At 34.7% G+C, this 21,458-nt stretch overlaps 1 protein-coding gene across 3 annotated transcripts; it reads left to right on the top strand.

Annotated features, from left to right (window-relative positions):
- The first annotated feature begins 1,161 nt into the window (after positions 1-1,161).
- lds (transcription termination factor lodestar) lies at positions 1,162-21,292 on the top strand. Of its 3 annotated transcripts, none has more exons than XM_088277802.1 (19): positions 1,162-1,302; positions 2,130-2,291; positions 4,008-4,073; positions 4,903-4,968; positions 5,878-6,020; positions 6,639-6,926; positions 7,646-7,807; positions 9,131-9,260; positions 9,976-10,278; positions 11,067-11,195; positions 12,037-12,236; positions 12,645-12,854; positions 13,734-13,925; positions 15,450-15,594; positions 16,228-16,415; positions 17,152-17,293; positions 17,781-17,944; positions 18,622-18,779; positions 19,457-21,292. In XM_088277802.1, the coding sequence occupies exons 2-19, from the start codon at positions 2,132-2,134 to the stop codon at positions 19,605-19,607; spliced, it is 2,997 nt and encodes a 998-aa protein (XP_088133928.1). In that variant the 5' UTR covers positions 1,162-1,302; positions 2,130-2,131; the 3' UTR covers positions 19,608-21,292. The 3 variants fall into 3 exon arrangements, with proteins under 3 accessions (XP_088133928.1, XP_088133929.1, XP_088133930.1); XM_088277803.1 differs by lacking the exon at positions 1,162-1,302 and adding an exon at positions 1,372-1,391; XM_088277804.1 differs by lacking the exon at positions 1,162-1,302 and adding an exon at positions 1,571-1,589.
- The last annotated feature ends 166 nt before the right edge of the window (positions 21,293-21,458 follow it).

The raw sequence follows: 21,458 nt of genomic DNA, 5'->3' as shown, positions 1-21,458 counted from the left end.
AAAACATAGTTTAAATGATTGTTATTTTAAAATGCTATTTTCCTGAAAACATTTAATAAATGCAAAGAAACGTGTTCTATAAATAAAAAAACTTTTACAGTGGATTGGTTTTAAATTTTTAATTATTTTATAAGATACACATTTAAAAAGTTTTTTTTAATGTGTATCTTCTTTGTAATTAATGAATAAAATAAAGGGTTGTGTGAGATTAGTTTAAGTAAGTAGCTACTGGAAATTTTTCAATTCAATTCAATTCAATTCAATTTATTCAATAATTAATATATACATTACAAACAAACATTTAAGGCGTATACATTAAAAAAAAACAAATTAAAAATTACGCAAGAAGACTCTTGTTAAATGCGTAGAAGAATCTCGCTTCGGAAATCTCCTTCGGACACATGGAACAGATCAATATCCAATGTGATATTGTTCAACATAGCGGTAGCTCTTCCTACAGGCATAACCATCGGCAGGTTGGTCCTGTGTATAGGAATGTGAAACCATCTATGCCGACGCTGTCTTAGGTAACTATCGGGAACATACAGACCAATGCTCTGGATAATTTCAGTTTTTGTCGTAAGAGTAAAAAGGTTACAAATGGGTGCGAACACTGGGTTCGATAAATTGCAACTTAATTTTCTTGAAACCCAGGTAACATTTAACGTAATTGATTTCTTTCGTAAAACATCCTTTTGTATTGAAAACATAAAAAATCTTCGAAATAAATATATGGTTTTAAAAAGAAAAGAGTCATTGAAAGGTAAGGAGTTGTTAAAATTGTTTCAATGCTTTCTAAAAAAACAACAACAAAAATATTTAAAATGTTTTCTAAAAAAAAAATGGGTGTGACCTGACGTCTGTTTCTCTGCGTTGCCGTACGCTAACTGAATTCTATTGTTGCGAGTATATAATATCAATATTTATATAAACGCGATTGAATTTACATCGGGCTGACACATTCAACCTTACAGTTAGATAAAACTGCGTTTTTGTGATGAAATATCTAAGGGTTTAAAAAAATTATGAAACCTCCTGGTAAATAAAAAATCTAAAGTATTTACAATGTGAACTAGGAAGATAAGTAGGTACTAATACGAAGGTACCTATCTATCCGTAAACCATAGATCACCATAAATTTGTATTTAAATATTTGTCTCTGATTTTACCGAACAAAAATATGAATTGAAAATATTCGGTGCTTCAAGTTTTAACGTGTTTGAAATTTGAATTTGAAGACAAAATCTTCCGATAGTTTTACCTTTTCGTGTACTGTATTTATATTCCTGACGTAATATCAAGGTAAGCACCGGTTTAATTACAATTAAACATTGGTTAAAGACCGCCGGTGGGTGTCATTTTTTTGACAAAAATAAGATTAAATTTCCTGTGTGAGTCCTGTCAGAATTATTATATTCTTTTGTGATTATCAATTAATTGATTATCGAATCTTTAACTTCCGTGTAGTAATACATGTAATGTAGGTAAAATGAGGGTGTTTATCAAAAATATTAAAATTTGTGATTTCGAAGACTTTTTAAGAATTTGACTACGAAAGTTTTTATTTATACATGTTTAATGATTTAAGTGTACGTATAATTAATTTTTTCAAACGGTTTTTATTTTAAACGAAGTTGTAAAACTCTTTTCTTTTAAATAACTATGTTCATCTTCTGCAATGCTTTGCTGTGTGGTCTTCTGGGAAGTAAGCTACTCAGTGCACAATTCCTATCCATCTCTACCTATCCCAAACCTAGTTGAAGTCAGCCTCTAGTCAGTCATTGGATAACATTTGTAGATACAATGCCATTTGTGGATCGCACAATATTGGCATATGTAGTAGCTGTGAGGAATAGCGATTTATTGTTCAATGTTTCTTACATTCATTCCTAATAAACCAAACTTAAGTGCCATGTAACCGGTTCCTATTTTTAATAAATACTTTTGATTAAGTTTTACGTTTTCAATTGCGTAGTCTGCCAGTCAAATGTTTAATTATTAAATTAAGGGTTAAACTGTTCTTGTCGACAATATAGGGATTGTGACTCCTGGACTTTAAGGTAATTAATTTATAATTTAATGTTGATAATTTAATGTTTATTTTTTAATGATGATTGATATGATTTCAGAAATGGAGGATTCATTCATAAAATATAGATCCAGTGGGTTCGATCTAGTTAGTGATTCTGAATCCAACGATGAATATGGGTGTAATGATTCTTCGGGTGTATCATCCCGGAGATCATCAACTAAAGAAAAAAAGCACACAATTATTCCGGAATCTGACGAAGGTAATGGTCATTTATTTACAAATATACATATTCTTCTTCTTCTTCTTTTTAATGGCTTTTCACCCATCTAGAGTGTTCTAGCCAGTGTCGTTTTATTTAATGTAACACTTTTTACATTTGACTTTCAAGTGTTAGTATTCCTGTTAGTGTGGTTAGTTAGTAATGTTAGTTTGTTTAGTGAGTTACTTTAGTGAGTTATCATACACCTTTACAAATTTATACAATTAATTTCAAGATATTTACCATAAATTATTTAATATACAAGTTTGTTAGGGGAGGTTAATAAGGTTAAGATGTTAGTGGGAAATGGAACGTTTGTTTATGCTGGAGAGGTCTGAAAGGAAGCTCGGGTAGCCGTCATTCAACCGGCACTCAAATAACACATTTACATATTCATATATATTTCAATAAAACTTTTTAATTCAAGAAAATATTCATATTATTGAATGAAAAAAATCTCATAGAAAAAAAACAAATGCCATCAGTGTTTTTTGCACAATTCTTCATAACTGGACACTAACTAAAATAGTATAAAACCATTTAAATTTTAAATGGAGAAATGAGTAGTCCACTTGCAAACCACATTATGTTAAAAAATGAAGTTTTTTAGCCTGTGGCGACAATTGGTAGAATATTAAATATTCTACCGATTTGACCTTTTTTAAGAGAGTTTAAAAAGTGGACTGTCGACCGGTGTAGCGAGTTTTGCAAAAGTATTGATTTTTCTATTCCATTTTATTCCTAACTTAACGAGTTTTGGCAGATTATGTTGAATATGGACGTTAATATTTTTAATTTTCTAACGATTGGAGCCATTGGCTAAAAAACTAGTTTTTTTTAACATAACATAGTTTGTAAGTCGACTACTCAAATATGTAAGTCGCAATATATAGTGACCTTTTTAGCTACCTTTGCAAAGAGACGGTTTTTTTTCAAATCCGGTTGACTAAAAATTCGGTAAGTGGTTATATAGGTACAAAATTTTGAGTGTGTCCAAATACTTGTTCACAAATCTGGATTATCTCCAATTATAGGAGTATTTTTCAAATAATTTTTTTGATATCTCATCAAAGATGAAGCCAAACCAGCCTATGACCGTCATAGGCTGGTTTAAGTGATTACTTTACACACTAGTATAATTGGTGAATGTTACACGTGTGTAAAGTGATCACTTGAAACAGCCTATGACGGTCGTCAGCCCCGTAAATGCATATTCTTCATCTTTGATGAAATGCCAAAAAAAAAGGTTAAATAGGTATTTACTTTTCAAAGTTTATGACTGCAAAGTTAATGCTTTGAATATGAATTCTTTTGAGCCCTATCCACACCCAGTGGTGCATAGGGCAATGCGTTAGATCTAAACGGTTTGAACTTGATTCTCAACTTAACAAAGGGAAGGTGATCAGCTCTGCGTTTTAGATTCTTGGATATAGGCGTGGATGTTTGAAGACAGGTAATGGCTGAGGCACTCAGGGTTGCAAACTCGAACTTGTACACAGAGGTGTGCATTCTATATAGGCAGAAAAGCAGTGCCTACCCTGGATTACTCGCGTTCCATATAGAAACACGACCAGCGCCTACTATGCCTTACCCTGATGAAAAACTCTGCATGCCACTGCTTGTACATACACACGTATGTAATTTGGACACACTGTATGTGTATGAGTCCCTCGAGAAGACTTGTATATTTACCATATTAAATTTGTAATTTTCCAGATTCTAGTGGATCAGATACAGAAAGTAGTTCATTTACTAAACCGAAGAAAGGACCTTCTAAATTACGTATGTATTTGTTTAACATATTTGTAGTAGTATAGTTTTTAGCTCGTTTCCATTTCTGGTGGGCCACCACATATATAGTAAATCACAAACTCACCCAAGTATGCTACAAGCATTTCGGTAAATCAACATTCACAGTGGAAGCCCCGTGAATGTTGATTTACCAAATTGGAGGTCCTGGGTTTGATTCCCACAGGGGGGGTAAAAAAAAATATTAGTGATTTTACACTTTAACATTTATTTAATATTACCCTAGACTGGTGCCAGGAGTGATCACCTTGCCTTCATGTAAGTAGCAATCAAGATAACACGGTCAATACAATGCAGTGCCCTATGGATAAGTGTTAGAAGAAGAATATAGTTTTTAGCTCGTTTCCACTCCTGGTGGGCCACCACATATATTGTAAATCACATAAGATAATGATAAACTCATCCAAGTATGCCCTATTTTTTTGACTTTCCGAGTTTCGGTCAATGATTCATCCACAATTTCATGCAATATGACAACTTTTCGACAAAATATTTGATTGGATGTGTTGAATTTTAGTTGATTTATTTTTGTTATGTTGAAGTGCTTTTTTATAGATTTTATCCAAAAGAAAACAGTCACTTCTAATATAAAATTTATCTACAATTTATATTTGTAGCACTAACTTGTGATTTTTCATTTTACAATTAAAACTTAACTTTGTTTTAAAATCACTGTAAATATTTTATAATAACTTAATTATAATGTCTACCAGTTAGAAGCGGTTAGCTTCGAAAAAAAGTTACATTTTAATTATAAAATATATCGGTTATAAGGACTTAATATTTCGATTTTTTTTTTCAGGCTCCAGCGGATCTGAACCCAATAGTAGCTCTGACACTAAACCAAAGAAAGGACCATCCAAAATATGTAGGTTTTATTTATTTACTTATACCCAATACCCCAACACCGACAGGGCATCAGCTTAAGCGTGGGACAGGTGGGGGCGTATAGAGCCACTATAGGGCCTCAGACCAAAAAAAACTTTTCATCTACCAATTTATAGTCGCAGTCCACCATATTTGGTTTAAATTAACCAATTTTTAGTCACATTGTATGGAAATGGATTAACATCTACAATTTTGGATCTGGATATTATTGGCGTGTATGTATGAGGAGAGGCATGAATGTGGAAGAGGCGAAGATTGTTTGCAAAGGCAGATTGGTGTGACATTCTATTCTCTCTTAGAGAGCCCTAGCCCTTCAGAGCAATGGCGTCATGGTTAGTGAGTTTTAGTTAGTTATATTCATTGAAAAATGTTTCACTTAATAATTTTTCATGTTAAATAAATTTTATAAACAAACATGTTGTCCCCTAATAAATTGTTTAATGTGTATTTTTTTTAACAATTTTTAATTATTATAACTAGAGGGATATCAATACAACAAAATCCTGGTATGTCCTGAAAAGTTCTGGAAACAAACCAAAGGGTATTCCGGCTCCTAGCGTGAGACTTAGACAAATTTGGATGTCTTCGGAAAGATGGTATCTGGTATTTCCTAAAAAATTATAGAATCCTGGGAATAGTGTTGCGATTTTCAGGAGTCCTGAATATTCCTTATTCCTTCCTGAATTATTCTTGAAAATTCCTCTAAATCTAAAACAGGTCTGAGCGTGAAAAATCTAGAAGTAAAGGACCTTGCTTTTGCTAGGAATAGAGCTAATGGCAAAAAATAATTGGTTTTGCTGATGCTTTACTGATTGCTTGATGCTGAGCCCGAGGTTAATCGAAAATGGTGTCAAATTAATGATTCATCACAAATTGATAATATTTTTAGATTCTGATTCCGAGACTGAAGAATATTCGGATTATGGCGATGATAACATGACCATGTCGGCTGCGACGCGGCTGAGTATATTTGGAGTTAAGCCACCCGGAGCTAATTCTGATGATGACTTCATAGAATCTGACAGGGAAGAGGTAAGAACTATTTATAAACATTTCCTATTGGTCTCCATTTTATTTTTCTGTTGATATTTAAAAATGTTTGTCTTCTCATAATGCCATTTTATGTGTGATATTAAAGATTATTTTTTTTAGTTATTTCAATATTAGTGCATTTCCATTTCAACTAAAGTACAAGGACAAAATAATTTGTAAATCAATTTAAAAAAAGAATGAGAAAACCCTACCATTTTTCTTTTCAGTTACATTTGAATCCTCAGTATATTAGTTATCGAATCTGTTATTTTCTGATTTAAATATACATTTGACATTATCGGTGGCAACCTTTACAAGGTTTTGCCGTAGTGACCAAGAAAAAAAAACATGCAAATGTTTCGATCATAAGAAATAACGTGGAGAAAATGGCCAAATAATTGTGACAAATTTTGTTGGTTTAAATTGTCTATTTTATTTATTATTTTCTTATTTTATCCACAAAAAATATGTTTACAAATATCATTTTATTCTTACTTTTCCTTAAATAGTTTTAAGCGCAAAATATAAATACTTAGATAAGTACGCAAAATATTTTACACCATATTGAGTATTTTTAATGCATTCTGTTCTAATTTAATGATCCGATTGAATTCCCAGATTAAAGAATCCTCTTCGCCAGAAATGAGTATCGAGGACATGCCGCCAAATCCTCACATTGATCCGTATACATCATTTAACCGGGAATCTTCCCCCACTTATGATAATCTGGAAGAGGGAGAATTAAGAAACCATTCCGCCACTAAACTTGATGACGAAGAGAAAGAAACTTCCAAGGTCTATTCGGAACATGACTATTCCGTCGATATCTTACCTTCTGATGATTCCGATTGTGTTATCAATATTAGTAGCGACGATGGCATCATGGATAATGACAAAACCCCTGTTGTAAGCATATTTAGAATTATATTTTAACACAATCCATTTCAGTAATGTAGCTTTTTTTTGTTGGAATCTGAGCCCACCATCCACCCGCAGCAGTTATAGAGTCCTGAGGGACTCTCTGTCAGCTGCACATAGAGGAAAATCTTCAAAATATTTCTGAAGAAATAAATAATGCTCTATTCAATTAATGAGGGGGGAGGAGGATGTACGGACAGAGGCCGACACTTCGTACCCACCCCTCGGGATCCCCTCATTACCTCTTTTACTTTTAATAAAATAAAAACAATAAGAAAACAACAAAAAAATAAAATAAATAACAATGTTTCCAAAAATAAAAAACAAAATACCATTTAAGACGAACACAAATAATGACTCAGAATCAGTAATGTAGCTGTTAAAAAGTCCTGTGAAAATCTTTCAGTCATGCAGTTTTTTTTTTATTCTTTTCTTTACCCAAAAATTTGCTTGCGCGTGTACGCAAAGCACGGCATTTGTGATTCCATCCCCGATTTTTTCACAAATGATTTATTTCCAGCGCTGCAAATGAATTACTTTATAATAATTTTATGTAATACGTAATTGAATTACGGAGAAATATAAAAATTCTAAGCCCGTATCTATTATATCTCATATTGATATTCTTATTATCAGAGTTGAATTGTAGTAAATACTTATCACCGGGAAGGAATGGTTAAACTTAATATTTTTTATTTTTGTTTTAGAAAAAGACATCTTTGGTATCAGATACATCACAACCAAAAATAACTACCTTCATGAAAGACAAAACCTACCCGAATAGTGGAGTTGTATATGTTAAAAAGCAGGTCAAAGAAAATGAAATGAACAAATTGAACGGTCTTATTGTAGATCTACAAAAAGTCAATGTAAGTTTATCATATCTAGCATATTTTATATTTTGTTTTTTATATGTTTGGAGAGTTATCGACAGGTGTGGAAGGAAACATTTTACTGTTTACCGAGGATGAAGACTCATAACCATGACTACACACTCATCTTGCAAACCTCATGCACTGTTCTACTATGTCACTCTCACCTTCACAGTTTGACATTTCATTAAAGCCCTACATTCTTATATATAGAACTTAATTTTCCTTCAACCCAGGTAACTTTGACATAGTTGAATTTTTTTCTTACACATTTTTGTATTAAAATTTTTTTTTTTAAATGTGTGGTGATGCTGGACGATCACGTCGATTGCTTCTCGGAAGGTTGCGTGTGTTCTGTAGTCGTCGGGGTTACCACTTTGGGGATGTGGTGACGAAGGACGACGGTCTGATCAACGGACGGAGTGTCTTCGTGAGGTTGGCGAGGGTGCTGGACTGGAGGTCGTGACGGCGTCGGTGTTATTTGGCGGATTCCCGGCGGAGGAGTGGTTGTGTCGGTCGTCGTAGTCGCGATTCCGGTGGAGGAATGAGATGGTACTCGACGAGTTCCCGGTGGAGGAGTGAGATGTCGGTCGTAGTAGCTGCGTTCCCGGCGGAGGAATGAGATAGGGAGTCCGAGGTTGTTCCTCTTTTATATCGTTTGGGAACCCATTGTTCCTTTGTCTTTAAAGTGCTAGTCACAATAAAATGCAATGGGACGTGTGCACTTCTTTTGTTCCCGGTCACTGCCTCCTTTTATCTACTTAGTTGCAGTTTTTGGATTCTGAGAATTTGCTATTGTTTAGCGGTTTATTGGCCGCTACACTTTTAAAAAATATATGGGTTTGAATATACTTGTCCGCCGTAATGGTCCGTAGTGTAATGGTCAGCACGCTCGGCTACCGCTCTGGAGGTCCCGGGTTTGATTCCCAAGGGGGGAAAATAAATATAAGTGATTTTTTCACTGTTATATTTATTCAATATTATTACCCTGGACTGGTACCTGAAGCGGAGGGCTGATCACCTTTCCTTCATGTGTAAAACGATCAAGATAACACTGCGTTTATATGACGCAGTGCCCTATGCATCATTGGGGTGCAGATAAGGGTTTTATTTATTGAAAAGAAGAGAGTTGTTAAAGGGTAAGGAGTTAAAAAAATAATAATCTATATATGTTCCAAAAAAAAAGACATTCCAACATATGTATATTTTTTTAATCGAAGGCACGACCAACCTCTTGCGTGGTCGTCTATATTTTGAAATTGAATTTTGAGAATTCCCTCTTAAATGCATTGGTATAGAATATTTTGAGAAATGTTTCAGTTTCTGCTGGAGTCGATGAACATTGCCACATTGCCCGATAAAGGAGTAAAGCTCCAACGTCGATCGGAAGAATTGAAAGTAGAAATTAGAAAACAGCGGGAGAAAGTGTCGGACATGGTGGTAGAACCAGGTAATTTATTTATTATTTATTTTTTATTCCACATTGTCAGTATTTATTTATTTTCTTGAATGATTTACGCAGATACTTTGTGGTACATTTTATAAACTTTGTTTTATAAATCTTCTTTATTTATTTCACTACTGCCCTTTGAAGATTCATGCATATTTTAGTGCAGTGGTTCTTAACCCAGGTTCGATGGAACCCCAGGGGTTCGGTAAGTCAGTCTCCCGGGTTTCTCAGAGGTCAAAACACACATACGACTTATCGTATGATATTATGAAAAATGATAAGACGTCCAATATATTCATTCATCTAATAGTAGCAATAAAAATAATACAAGAGCCAAAACAATGCATGTACTCCGCATCTTACATTTTTTTACTGGGATGGGACTTCAAATAAGTAGTAACCAATGTGCTAGATCTATTGTCGTAACGTGTCTTCATTGTGAAATGTGATTTACGAAATCGGAGAATCATATAGAATAGAGAAGTGATAATTTCCTGGCTACGCTGCCGCCTAATAATGGAATTGTAACTCTTAATATTTTAATCCCTTCATACATACTATGTTGAGCAAAAAAAGAATGAATTTTCCAATTAAGGCTTTGGTGAACATGAAACTGGTGGGGTTCGGTATTTCCAACACGGTTAAACCACTGTTTTAGAGGTTACATTGCGCATTTGAAAATTGATATGTGCTTGACCTTACCGACGATTTTCAGATATACTCTCCGAAGAGCACATCAAGAATGACGGGTTCGTGTCCTGGGAGGACATAAAGTCGGGCAGCACGGCTGTGAAGCCGACCAAGTTTGGCTCGACGGCCATGAGCACGCACATGGTGCAGCGCAACCTGACGCTGGAGAGCCTGCGCGCGCTGCACGCCTCTCTGGGGGAGCGCCCTGAGGACTCCGCCCTCGCCGAGCCCCCGCGGGCCCTGCGCACTGCCCTCATGCAGCACCAGCTGCACGCGCTCTCCTGGCTCGCCTGGCGCGAGAGCCAGAAACCCAGCGGGGGGATATTGGGTATGTCACAGTACGTCCAATTAGCGATGAGATATATTGGGTATGTCACAACACGTCCCATTAGTGATGAGATATATTGGGTATGTCACAACACGTCCCAATAGTGATGAGATATATTGGGTATGTCACAACACGTCCCATTAGTGATGAGATATATTTGGTATGTCACAACACGTCTTATTAGTGATGAGATATATGTATTGGGTATGTGACGATATGTGCAATTAGCGATGAGATTGATTGAAGAGATGTACTCGGTATGTACAATACGTGCAAATAGCGATGAGATTGTTTGAAGAGATATATATACATACTAGGTATGTACAATACGTACAATTAGCGATGAGATTGATTGAAGAGATTTACTCGGTATGTACAAAACAAGATTTCAGAGCCAATGACTTGGTACATAATAGAATTTGTAATTTGACATAATTTGAAAAATATTTCGAAATTCTGATTCGTCTAATGATTTTCATTGTAAAAAAAAATCGATAATTTTAAAAAAAAATGTAAAAAATAAACAATCAATTTTCTTCAATTGATCTTTTTTTCTGTACATATTAAAATTTCATGAATTCCTCCTCATTCAGCTAATTAGAATTAAGGTGTTAAATGCAAAGTTAAGCTGAATTTCTGAATACATATACAACAAGATGTGGATTAATTTTGTTTTTAGTACTCAAGAAGGTGGCAGAATTTAACTGTTTCTAATTCTGTAAATTAATACTTTTCCTTGAAATTTTAAAAAACTTTTCATATTATCTTATTCATACCTCATTTTTCAGCTGATGATATGGGTCTTGGCAAAACTTTGACAATGATATCCCTCATCCTTCATAGTAAGGAAAATGTGCAACATAACTCGGACAGTGATGATAGTGATATCGAGGATGGCAATAATATGAATAAAAAAAGTAAGTTTTAATACGTATACATTATAGCAATAAGAAATCATTGTGTATAAAAAATATTTATTGTATTCACATCTGTTATGTTCGTATAATGTACAGGTTGTGTAGGAGGGTGAAGTGTTCACAACCAAACACTATATTAGTACGCCTGAAGTTCGCTTGAGCCGGTAATTTGACCACTTAATATGTATTGATTGGCCAAATTAAAAGTTTAAATAAAAATTGAAAATGATGTTTTCTAGCATTTCTTAAGTATGTGAATATAATCCAGGATTCGGACTTCACATTCAAATAAGAGTATCTGCTTCACCATAGATGTCTCTAGTGAACTCTCGCATACTGGGTTTTGAGTTTGATCAATATATCTAGAAGTATCCAAAATTTGAGTAGTGCGGTTGTCAATCATGAGTAGAATTGGTGAATGATACATGTGTGTAAAAAGATCAATTAAACCAGCTTATGATGATCGTAAGGTCTGGAAATGAACTGACTTCCATATTCTATGTTGAAATTTAAAAAATAATGTACTCTTGATTTTTTAAATATACTTTGAAGAAAGAATCTAAGACACATGAAATACGGCTTCTAGCGTTGCCGAACCCTGAATGAGATATGTTAATAAAAATAATAATAATTTGCATAATTTGTAAAGCGCCATTTTCGTAAAATACTACCTCAAGGGCGCTTATGAATGGATAATAATAATAATAATAGGATGATGATGATATACAAAAAATAAGTAGATAAAACTTTGTCAATTGGTCTTGGGACGTCTAGTGGGCTGAGTCTGAAGCGGGTATGGTCCAAGTATGTTATTACGAGTATGGCCTTAATTTGGTTACAGTGATACGCGGCGGGACCTTGGTAGTCTGCCCGGCCTCGCTCCTGAAGCAGTGGCACGGGGAGATAGCCAACCACTGCAAGAAGCACATCCTCAAGGTGGAGATCCACCACGGCCTGAAGAGAGAGTCCAGTGCCTACAGGCTGGCGCAGAACGATGTTGTCATCACCACGTACAACTTGGTCCAACGCGATTTGGAAAAGGTTAGACAAGACATGTCAAGAATGAGAACATTTCTCCCAGTTGGCTTGGCGTTTTTAAATCACTTTTTTATGTGGTGTACAAAATACATAGGTATTACTGTTGCACGTGGAAATTTTTGGCACCGTAAGGGAGAGGTTAATATCATTGCAAACTTTAACATGAAATTGCACTTTTTATAAGATTTAAGTTTTGTACCGACATTTCTTGGTATAAAATAAAATAACTATTAAATTTTTTCCACGTGAATTTTATTTGACCAGCAATCGAGTTTTGTTGTTATTTTATTTTAACATGAAATCTCTGCTACGATGATGCAACGTACCCCAATTTACTAAAATGCTACTTTTCAATAAGCAAAACTTTGCGTTTACTTACTAATAAGCAGTTGTTTCTGAATTGTCATCCAGAATGGTTGCATGATGCGCATCCGCTGGGAGCGCGTGATCCTGGACGAGGCGCACACGGTGCGCAACCACAAGTCCCAGACCGCCTGCGCCGTGTTCCGCCTGCGCGCGCGCTCGCGCTGGTGCCTCACCGGCACGCCCATCCACAACAAGGACCTGGACCTCTTCGCGCTCCTCAAGTTCCTGCGTTGCCAGCCCTTTGACGACATTGTCGTGAGTATTGTGTTCACATACTTGCCGTCCCTATCTCTTCCAACCTGGGACTGGTATTATTATAATAAGCGGGATCTTTCCTTAACCCTACAATATGTCTTCTTCTAACCCTTATCCACACCCAATGGTGCATAGGGCACTGCATCGCATAGAAGCAGAGTTATCTAGGTCATTAAATACACGAAGGAAGGGTGATCAGCCCTCTGCTACATGTACCAATCCAGGGTAATATTAAATAAATATTAGAGTGAAAAATCACTAATATTTATTTGACCCCCTTCCCCTGGGAATCGAACCCAGTACCTCCAGTACGACAGCCGAGCGTGCTGACCATTACACATCGGAGGCGAAATCAAATACTCTGCCAAAAATCATCTCAATACAACCTTAACAAACATGCCTGAAGAATTCTCGGATGTCTGTTTTTCGGTCGCCTATAAAACTGATTTTGATCATCAAAATTTACATAACTTTAACATTCTTTCATTAAAAAAATTATCCATTCAATAGATACGTTTGTCAAATGATAGAAAATCCATAGACTATTTAAAAAAAGAAAATAAGTTTTGTCTATGAATTTTAAGTATTTTCCGTTCAACCTTTCTTATCTTACTTTTAGTCTACTTACTTCTATTATTTGCTCTCAGTAGAAACTTATTTTAGATATATTCTGCTATTCTATATTTGCTTATTCAAACCCTCTGTAAAATCCATCTGATAATAATTTTTTTTAAAGAAAAAATTACCAATCTTTTAATGCAAAGATCTACGAGCCTTTCATTACCATACTGCTTTCTATCTGCTACCAAGTCTGAATCAAAAATTGTTTTATGCCTCATACCAAATTTAAATTTCTCATTTGTTCTCTTTCCTCAATAGCTTTGGAAGAAATGGATCGACAACAAGTCAACTGGCGGTCAGGAGAGACTCGCCATGATAATGAAGACCCTTTTGTTGAGGAGGACCAAACAGCAGCTGCAGGAACAGAACAGTCTCGGGTGCCTTCCGGAAAAATCCTTGCACCGTATCGAGGTCTCGCTCTCCAAGGAGGAGATGAAAGTGTACCAAAAGGTAAATGGAGAAAAGAAGTCATTGTGATTCCATGCGGAAATCCAAAATATATAAAAACTTAAACTCCTACTTCAGTTTCCATTTTACTCTGATATTTTTATATAAATGAAACCCCAATTATAGTGCACTAGCCATGGACATTTTTGTCTGCCTCCGTGATGTAATGGTTAGCGTGTTTAGCTACTGGACCATGCTGGAGGTTCCAGGTTCGATTCCCAGGGATTGAAAATAAACATTAGTGATTTTACACTTTACACCGCCTCCATAGTGTAATGGCCAGCACGCTCGGCTACCATTCTGAAGGTCCCAGGTTCGATTCCTTGGGGGGGTCAAATAAATATAAGTGATTTTTTCACTCTAATATTTATTAAAAATCACCCTGGACTGGTACCTGAAGCGGAAGGCTGATCACCTTTCCTTCATGTGTTAACGATCAAGATAACACTGCGTTTATATGCAGTGCCCTATGCACCACTGGGGTACGGATAAGGGTTTGAAGAAGAAGAATAATATTTTACACTTTAATGTTTATTAAATTTATTTGGGCTGGTCCCTGAAGCGCAGGAGTGATCATCTTGCCTTCATGTAAGTAACGATCAAGATAAAACTGTGTCAATATTATGTAGTGCCCTATGCTCCGTGGAGTACGGATAACGGTTAAAAGAAGAACCTGGACATGAGAAGAAAATTAGCTTTTTATAAATTATTATAATATTTTTGTAAAAAAATGTCAACAGCTGACGCTGAACTTTTTACCCTCAAACCTTTTTGTTTAGTCGCCAGCAAACCTTTTTTTTTTATCTGCACATGATATTCAGAAATCATAATTTTTCACTTGTGTTTTTTAACGATTTCACAGAAAAAAGTAATGTGAAAACAAAATACCAAAATAATTTTTGACATCTTTCCGCTTAAGAAACGAGTATCATAAACATCAATAACCAAGTGACAGCACTTTGTGTCATTGCCAATAGGCTGTGTTTGTTCAAATAATCCATGAAAATTCATAGCCAATCAGTCCTTTACAAAATCAGACGGTTAATGCTGTGTATAAACCGAAAAGGACAACACTACCGGGTGGATTTTCAATTTACTTCAAGGCAGTAGTTTACCCTTCTCTTCCTGCATAATTTGTTTTTTAGCAAAGGAAATTCAAACTGGATTCCAAATATCTTTTTTATCAGTTCAAATTCACATAGACAAAATGTCAAAAATCTTACCATAGAGCGAATGACCAAATATTTTCCTGTGAAACATTTAAAGTTCTTATTTTCAAAAAAGTATTTAAAAAAAAAAAGAACTTTGTTATTATCAGTGAAGTTGAATTGATGGAAACTTTTGGTGATTTATATGAAGATAAAATGGGAACATTAATTTTCAGTATAATAATTAGAAAAATTTTAATATATTGTTTTACCGTATATAAGATTAGAAAGGTCGTAATTAGAATACAATAAATATGATTGTTACGATGAGCTATTTTCCCCCGTACTCTTCATATACATATATATTTGGTTATTTCAGGTTTTATTGTTTTCCAAGACACTTTTTGCTCAATTCTTACACCAGAGAGCGGAGAAACAGAATGCTGCAATCGGTTTTAGACAACAAGATAATGACCCTAATGGAGATTACTTGAAAATGCATAAGAAAATGGTTGCCCTACAAGGTGAGTTTACATTAAATGTGATGTATACATAGTGACAATAGTGAATACCTCCTCTCTAGTATTATCAACAGCATGTTTGGCTACTATGCATGACGTCCTGGGTTAATTTCCTGGAAAAGCCCCTATATTGTTTCCATGAACTGAGTAAACATGTCTTTTGCATACTATTGCTGGAGGACTAGTTGACATAACATGTTTTTGCACAGATCATCGATAGGTAACACCACCGTGATGTCATTGGTGCATCAATTTGTGTATAGAAAATGAGTAAAAAAAATTGCAATTGCTAATTTTTGGTTTGATTTTTTTTTCAAAATTACATTTTTACTTACCACACCCCTAATTTGAAATTAATTTGCTTTTATAATATGTGAAAATAAGTTTTGAAGAATGTCTCGTATATAAATAAAGGTTTCGGCTATTTACTTTACTGCAAAAACTGGCATATATATATTGAATGTTCAATCATGATATAGCTGATTTATGCGTATAGAGTTATCACATAAATCAGCCAATATTAGTCATGAAAATACCCCGACTTCTGTGTTTCTTACTCAAAAGCGCTTATTGGTCTCTGTTGAGATAGGTATGATGTCTTCCCCATTTACTAAATGACTTTTATTTGATGGTCAGGCGCCACGCCGGTGAAGTCTCACCAGATCCTGGTGCTGTTGCTGCGGTTGCGGCAGATCTGCTGCCACCCGGGCCTCATCAGGTCCATGCTGAACGACGAGGACTACGAGGGCGGGAGCGCGGAAGCCGAGATGGACCTGCTTGGGGAACTTGCCAACTTGAACATCGAGGAGGAACAGCAGCCGGAGGTATGATGAACTCGGCGATTGGGGTATTAACCCTTTGGTTTTACGATTTAAACATATAATTCAAATATAAAATATGTTTGATAATTTATAAACACTTTGTGCCATTGTTTTATCATCGGCATGACAAAAATATTTCTCAGATTTTATTTAACTAAATGTTTGCAACGTTATAAAAAATCACTAACTTAATGACTAACAAGTAAATGGTGCTCGCTGAATGTCTAATATTTTAATTTTTTTTAGTTATGCAATGTATGTGTTATATTTGTATCAATTTATTGCATATTGTTTATCAACCTTGGCATGTTAAAATGAATCTTTTTTAATAATATCAGAGCTTTACACAACTTACTTTTTGTGGATATTTTATTTATTTAATGTGCTTTGCTCTTTCTCGTTTCTCTTTAAGTATTTTTGTAACTTCAATTTTTGTAATATCATTACTAAATGTAATAAATGTAAATGATCAATAATTCTAAATTTCGATGTAATATGTAACTTATTGAAGAAAAACAAACATAATATGAATGGATAAAATTTACACAACCCTGAAGGAAAGTATACTGTCAAATACTGTCCCAGATGTATCTGATACATTTAAAAATTATGACATCAGATCTGACGGATCCAGTATTTCTCGCTAAAGTACCGAAAGCCGATATATCAGATTTTGGTAACCAAAGGGTTAATAAGCGAAGCGACATTCCTAGGAATGATAAATTTATTCTCATTACAGGAGGTAGTTGAGGAAGCAACGGTGGCTGAAGCCATGAGTAGAGTCCTCAAGTCGTCCAATCCGGTATTTAATTTAGAGAACAAAAGTGCTAAAATCAAGTCAGTACTTGAATGCCTGGAGCAAAGAATATTTATTCATAAAGGTAAGTAACTTATAATTACATTTTTCCCATTCGTACTGTCATTTCACGCAGCTATGGTCCTAAGAATTGACCAACAGCTGCGCACACAACAAACCTAACACATTGTCCGCGGGAAATGCTTAAAAGCATTTTTTTTTACATACTGTTGGTAGAGAGAGATGCCAAGAAATATTGTACAGATCCGAATTGGGTTTGCAGTTACTTGTGATTAGTATACTGAGGATCGAGCGGCAGACTGTCTGAGTATAATTAGGGTCGGGATTGATGAAAAAACTGCCCGACAACAATGTGATAAAAAGTCCCTGGTTCTGAAATAATTTTTTTTTTTTTTACTTTGGCTGTTAATAGTATCCAAAATCCAACAGTTTATTTTTGTGCTATTTAAATAATTTTATCAATTTAATAAATTATTTTGATGATTTAATTAATCCCATCAATAGTTTTTACATTTTGCCAAAATTCCTCATCGGTGATGTTATTTTCGTAGATGATAAAGCCGTTGTTGTCAGCCAGTGGACTAGCGTGCTGGATATTGTAGAAAAGAACCTCAAGGGGATGGGCGTGAAATGCTTCACTCTCAGTGGAAAAGTTCCAGTTACAGCTCGGCACGAGATTGTCCAACAGTTCAATTCCCCCAACTCCTCAATCAAGGTGAGCATCCTACTTCTTCACCACCAAACAATCAAGATGACCTTTCAAATATTTTTCGTTAAAACCTATAATTTACATCTGAACAATATGTGAAAATTTTATATTGAAATTGGAAGTTTTTAACCAAACAAATCAGCTTTTTTAGTGATTGGTTTTATGTATACATGTACTGCCGGTCAAGGTTTGGCTGTTTTATGTGATGTTTAGTTTAAAATTGTTTCAACATAAGCTCTGAACTTGACATCTCACAAATTAAATATTTAAAAAGGTTAGATCATCTACCAACCAAGAGATTTATGATAAAGTTGACTTTTTTGGTGCCAAAAATCTCATAATTTCCCTTGCGAACATTGATAAAAATTATTTACAAGGACCAATACCCTCTTTCATTAACAAAGTAATTTTTTTTCAAAGTTGACATTTTTGACACCACATGATGATTTTGATAATTTACCTGCGCCTGTACTACGTTACGATTTTGCATCTAAAAAGTTTTTTAATTTTTTTTATAAATAAATATAAGTAACTAGAGTTTTCTAATATTTTTTTACTATGACAAATTGGAATTATCATTGTTGAAATTGACGAGTTTTTACTGTGAGTGTTAGAAATTTCTGTAAAAGTTTGAGAAATGCCAATTGGGGCGTATTACATGTTACGTTGTCACGTGTTGCCAGGTTCTGCTGCTGTCGCTGTGCGCGGGCGGAGTGGGGCTCAACCTGGTGGGGGGGAACCACCTGCTGCTGCTGGACCTGCACTGGAACCCCCAGCTGGAGGCGCAAGCCCAGGACCGCATCTACAGAGTGGGACAGACCAAGCCAGTCCACATTTACAAGTATGTCTCCACAAAACTATTCGAGGCTACGGTATACCTACTGGACAAATCCAAATCCAGAATTTTTAATGCCCAATTATGTCTCCTTATTTAATCTGTATATCAAACAAGGCACATTCAATCTTCTTCTCCGTCTTAGTCCTCATTACTGAGGGTTGTGACTCTTGTCAAAGCATTGACTCTTCTCCAGTTATATCTTGACTGCGCTGCACGTTACGCTCCAACCACCGAGGTGTTTCTGGGAAGGATTCTTTAGTTCTTTGGACACGTTGCGGGTGGCAATGAAGATAGACTGGAATGACATATATGTTATCAATATAAATATTTGTCAATATTTTTTTCATAGCTTTTTCTGCAAAAAAAAAACATTTTAAAAATTTATGTTAATCAGCGTTTTTTGCAATGTTTTTTAGGGTCTCACATTCTACCAAAAGTAGCAAATAGAAAGCTCATAAGAGTCTCCCGCAAACAATGTGTTAAATGATTTTTATTTTATCAACAAAAAATACAAATTACCTTCTAAACATTCTTATGCGTCAGTTTTTATATGGAAAAAAGCTTTTTTTCAAATTTGCCAATTTATAATTGGAATTATTTTTAAAATTTTCATTTTGTTAATTTGGAATTAAGGAGCTCTCACTGTTATGTCCTCTCTAAGGCAATTTGTCCCATTACAGATTCATGTGCGTGGAAACAGTGGAACAGAGCATTAAGATGATCCAAGACAAGAAGCTGGAATTGGCCGACAGTGTGCTGACTGGCGCTAAGATAACTCAGTCCTCTAAACTTTCTATTGAAGATCTCAAATTCGTGTTTAATATGGTATAAACGTTCAAAATCTACCTCTATTGGCCGCATTCTAACTACATATTTCTTCCATCATAAAGTCTTAGCTAAGGATGAGGTGCGTTTGGCTGAATTTAATTTCTGATATTTGGAATAAAGGTAAACAGATATCTATGATCTAACAACCAATGTAAGATGTAGGATAGCTAAGGATGAGGTGTATTTAATAAAAAAAAATTATCATCAGCCAGGATTGTGCTTCAGTGATTCAGTTTTTTTAATTGTTGGGTAATTTATCCAAAAATAAACAGGGTTATTGGATTGAATTCTACTTTTATTTACATATATATGAAAATATATGACGCGTTTCGTCTTATTAAGACATTATTAAACACTCGTGTACAAACGAACTAGAATGTTTGATAATGTCTTAATAAAAGGAAACGCGTCACATATTATTAAAAAAAACTAACCAACTAACCATCACGCCGCTTCTCCGCAGCGGTAGGCAGAGAGAATAGAGCGCCACACCACTCTGTCCTTGCAAACATTCTTCGCCTCTTCCACGTTCATGCATCTCCTCATACATACCCGCCGATTGTTACGACTCCTAACCTGACCACTTTCAAGTATTTGGCATACCTGATCGTAAATAAAAGTAGAATTCAATCCAATAACCGTTCAATCCAACAATTCAAAATGGAAGTCTACCAACTGTCTGTAGTTACAATAAATTTAAAAAAATAGTTTAGTGCGTGAATCCAGAGTGCAGAGTAATTCACTTGAGACAATTAGGAATAAGGATCGGCTGGATGAAGTTTTGTTAAACTTTGATCTGATTCTAAGAATTTGGTCAGAATTATATGTTTGTAAATAACTTGTACTATAGAAAATGTTGTATTATTACATTATTTTTGTATATGTACTGTGAAACTACTGTGGAACCTCTCATAACAATTGATTTAATTGACCTCGCATAACGATTTACAGAGAAAGGGCAATTTTTTCACAATTTCTTACAACATTCACTTATGAGCCGGGACTTCCACACCAGTCAAAACAAAAAATGTTAACAAGTAAGATTCTGGAACAAATTATGCTCGTTATAAGAGGTTCCACTGTATCTTGTAATTGTGTTATCGTATGGTGCCTCTTACTTTGTGACTAGCTATATATTTGTCAGACTATACACCTTTTTGAGAATTTTAAAAATGACTTGAATGAATGAATGAAAAAAATATGGTTGTGTTTTTTTATTCACCTTCTGCATTTTACCTTATTGTGAACGGTAACATTTTACTTTATCAAACAACACAATTATTTAATGGACAAAATGCAGTTAAGAAAATATATATAGTACATGCCTCAGTTTAAAACATTTCTTTGGAAGGATATTTTTACTTTGTATATTATGTATATAGCTTATGTTATTTTGTAAATACTACTATATTATTTTATGTAATGTTATTTTTAATTATGTATTTGGAATAGAATTAATGTAATAAAAATTATAATACAGATATATATAAATATTTTTATTTTTCTGAAATAATGTGTTATATTTTCAAATATCTTTCTTAACCCTTCGAGTGAGATGCGAAGAGGCGTAACGTAACTTAAAAGATACACAACTTGTTTTTACTTTTTTGTAATGCTCATTCATGGAAATATAATAACAATCTGTACATTAGTTAAGATTTAAATTAAATAAATTAAAAGCCTACAAAGCAAGAAATACTAATTGTTTTTTATTAACACTTCACTTTCAACCTCAGAGCCATCTTAACCCTCTACCTACCACTTAAAAAAACTATGGATAACTACCATTCAAATTAACTTCGGAACGGGTCCTTTGGACCTGCTCAGTAGACAGAGGGTTAAGTGAACTATCTT

This window comes from Brachycentrus maculatus, unplaced genomic scaffold, assembly GCF_059751285.1.
Source record: "Brachycentrus maculatus isolate JH-2025_06_01 unplaced genomic scaffold, ASM5975128v1 h1tg000050l, whole genome shotgun sequence".
Taxonomy (NCBI): Eukaryota; Metazoa; Arthropoda; class Insecta; order Trichoptera; family Brachycentridae; genus Brachycentrus; species Brachycentrus maculatus.
Note: the sequence above shows the minus strand (reverse complement) of the source record. Positions and strands in the feature narration are given on the sequence as shown.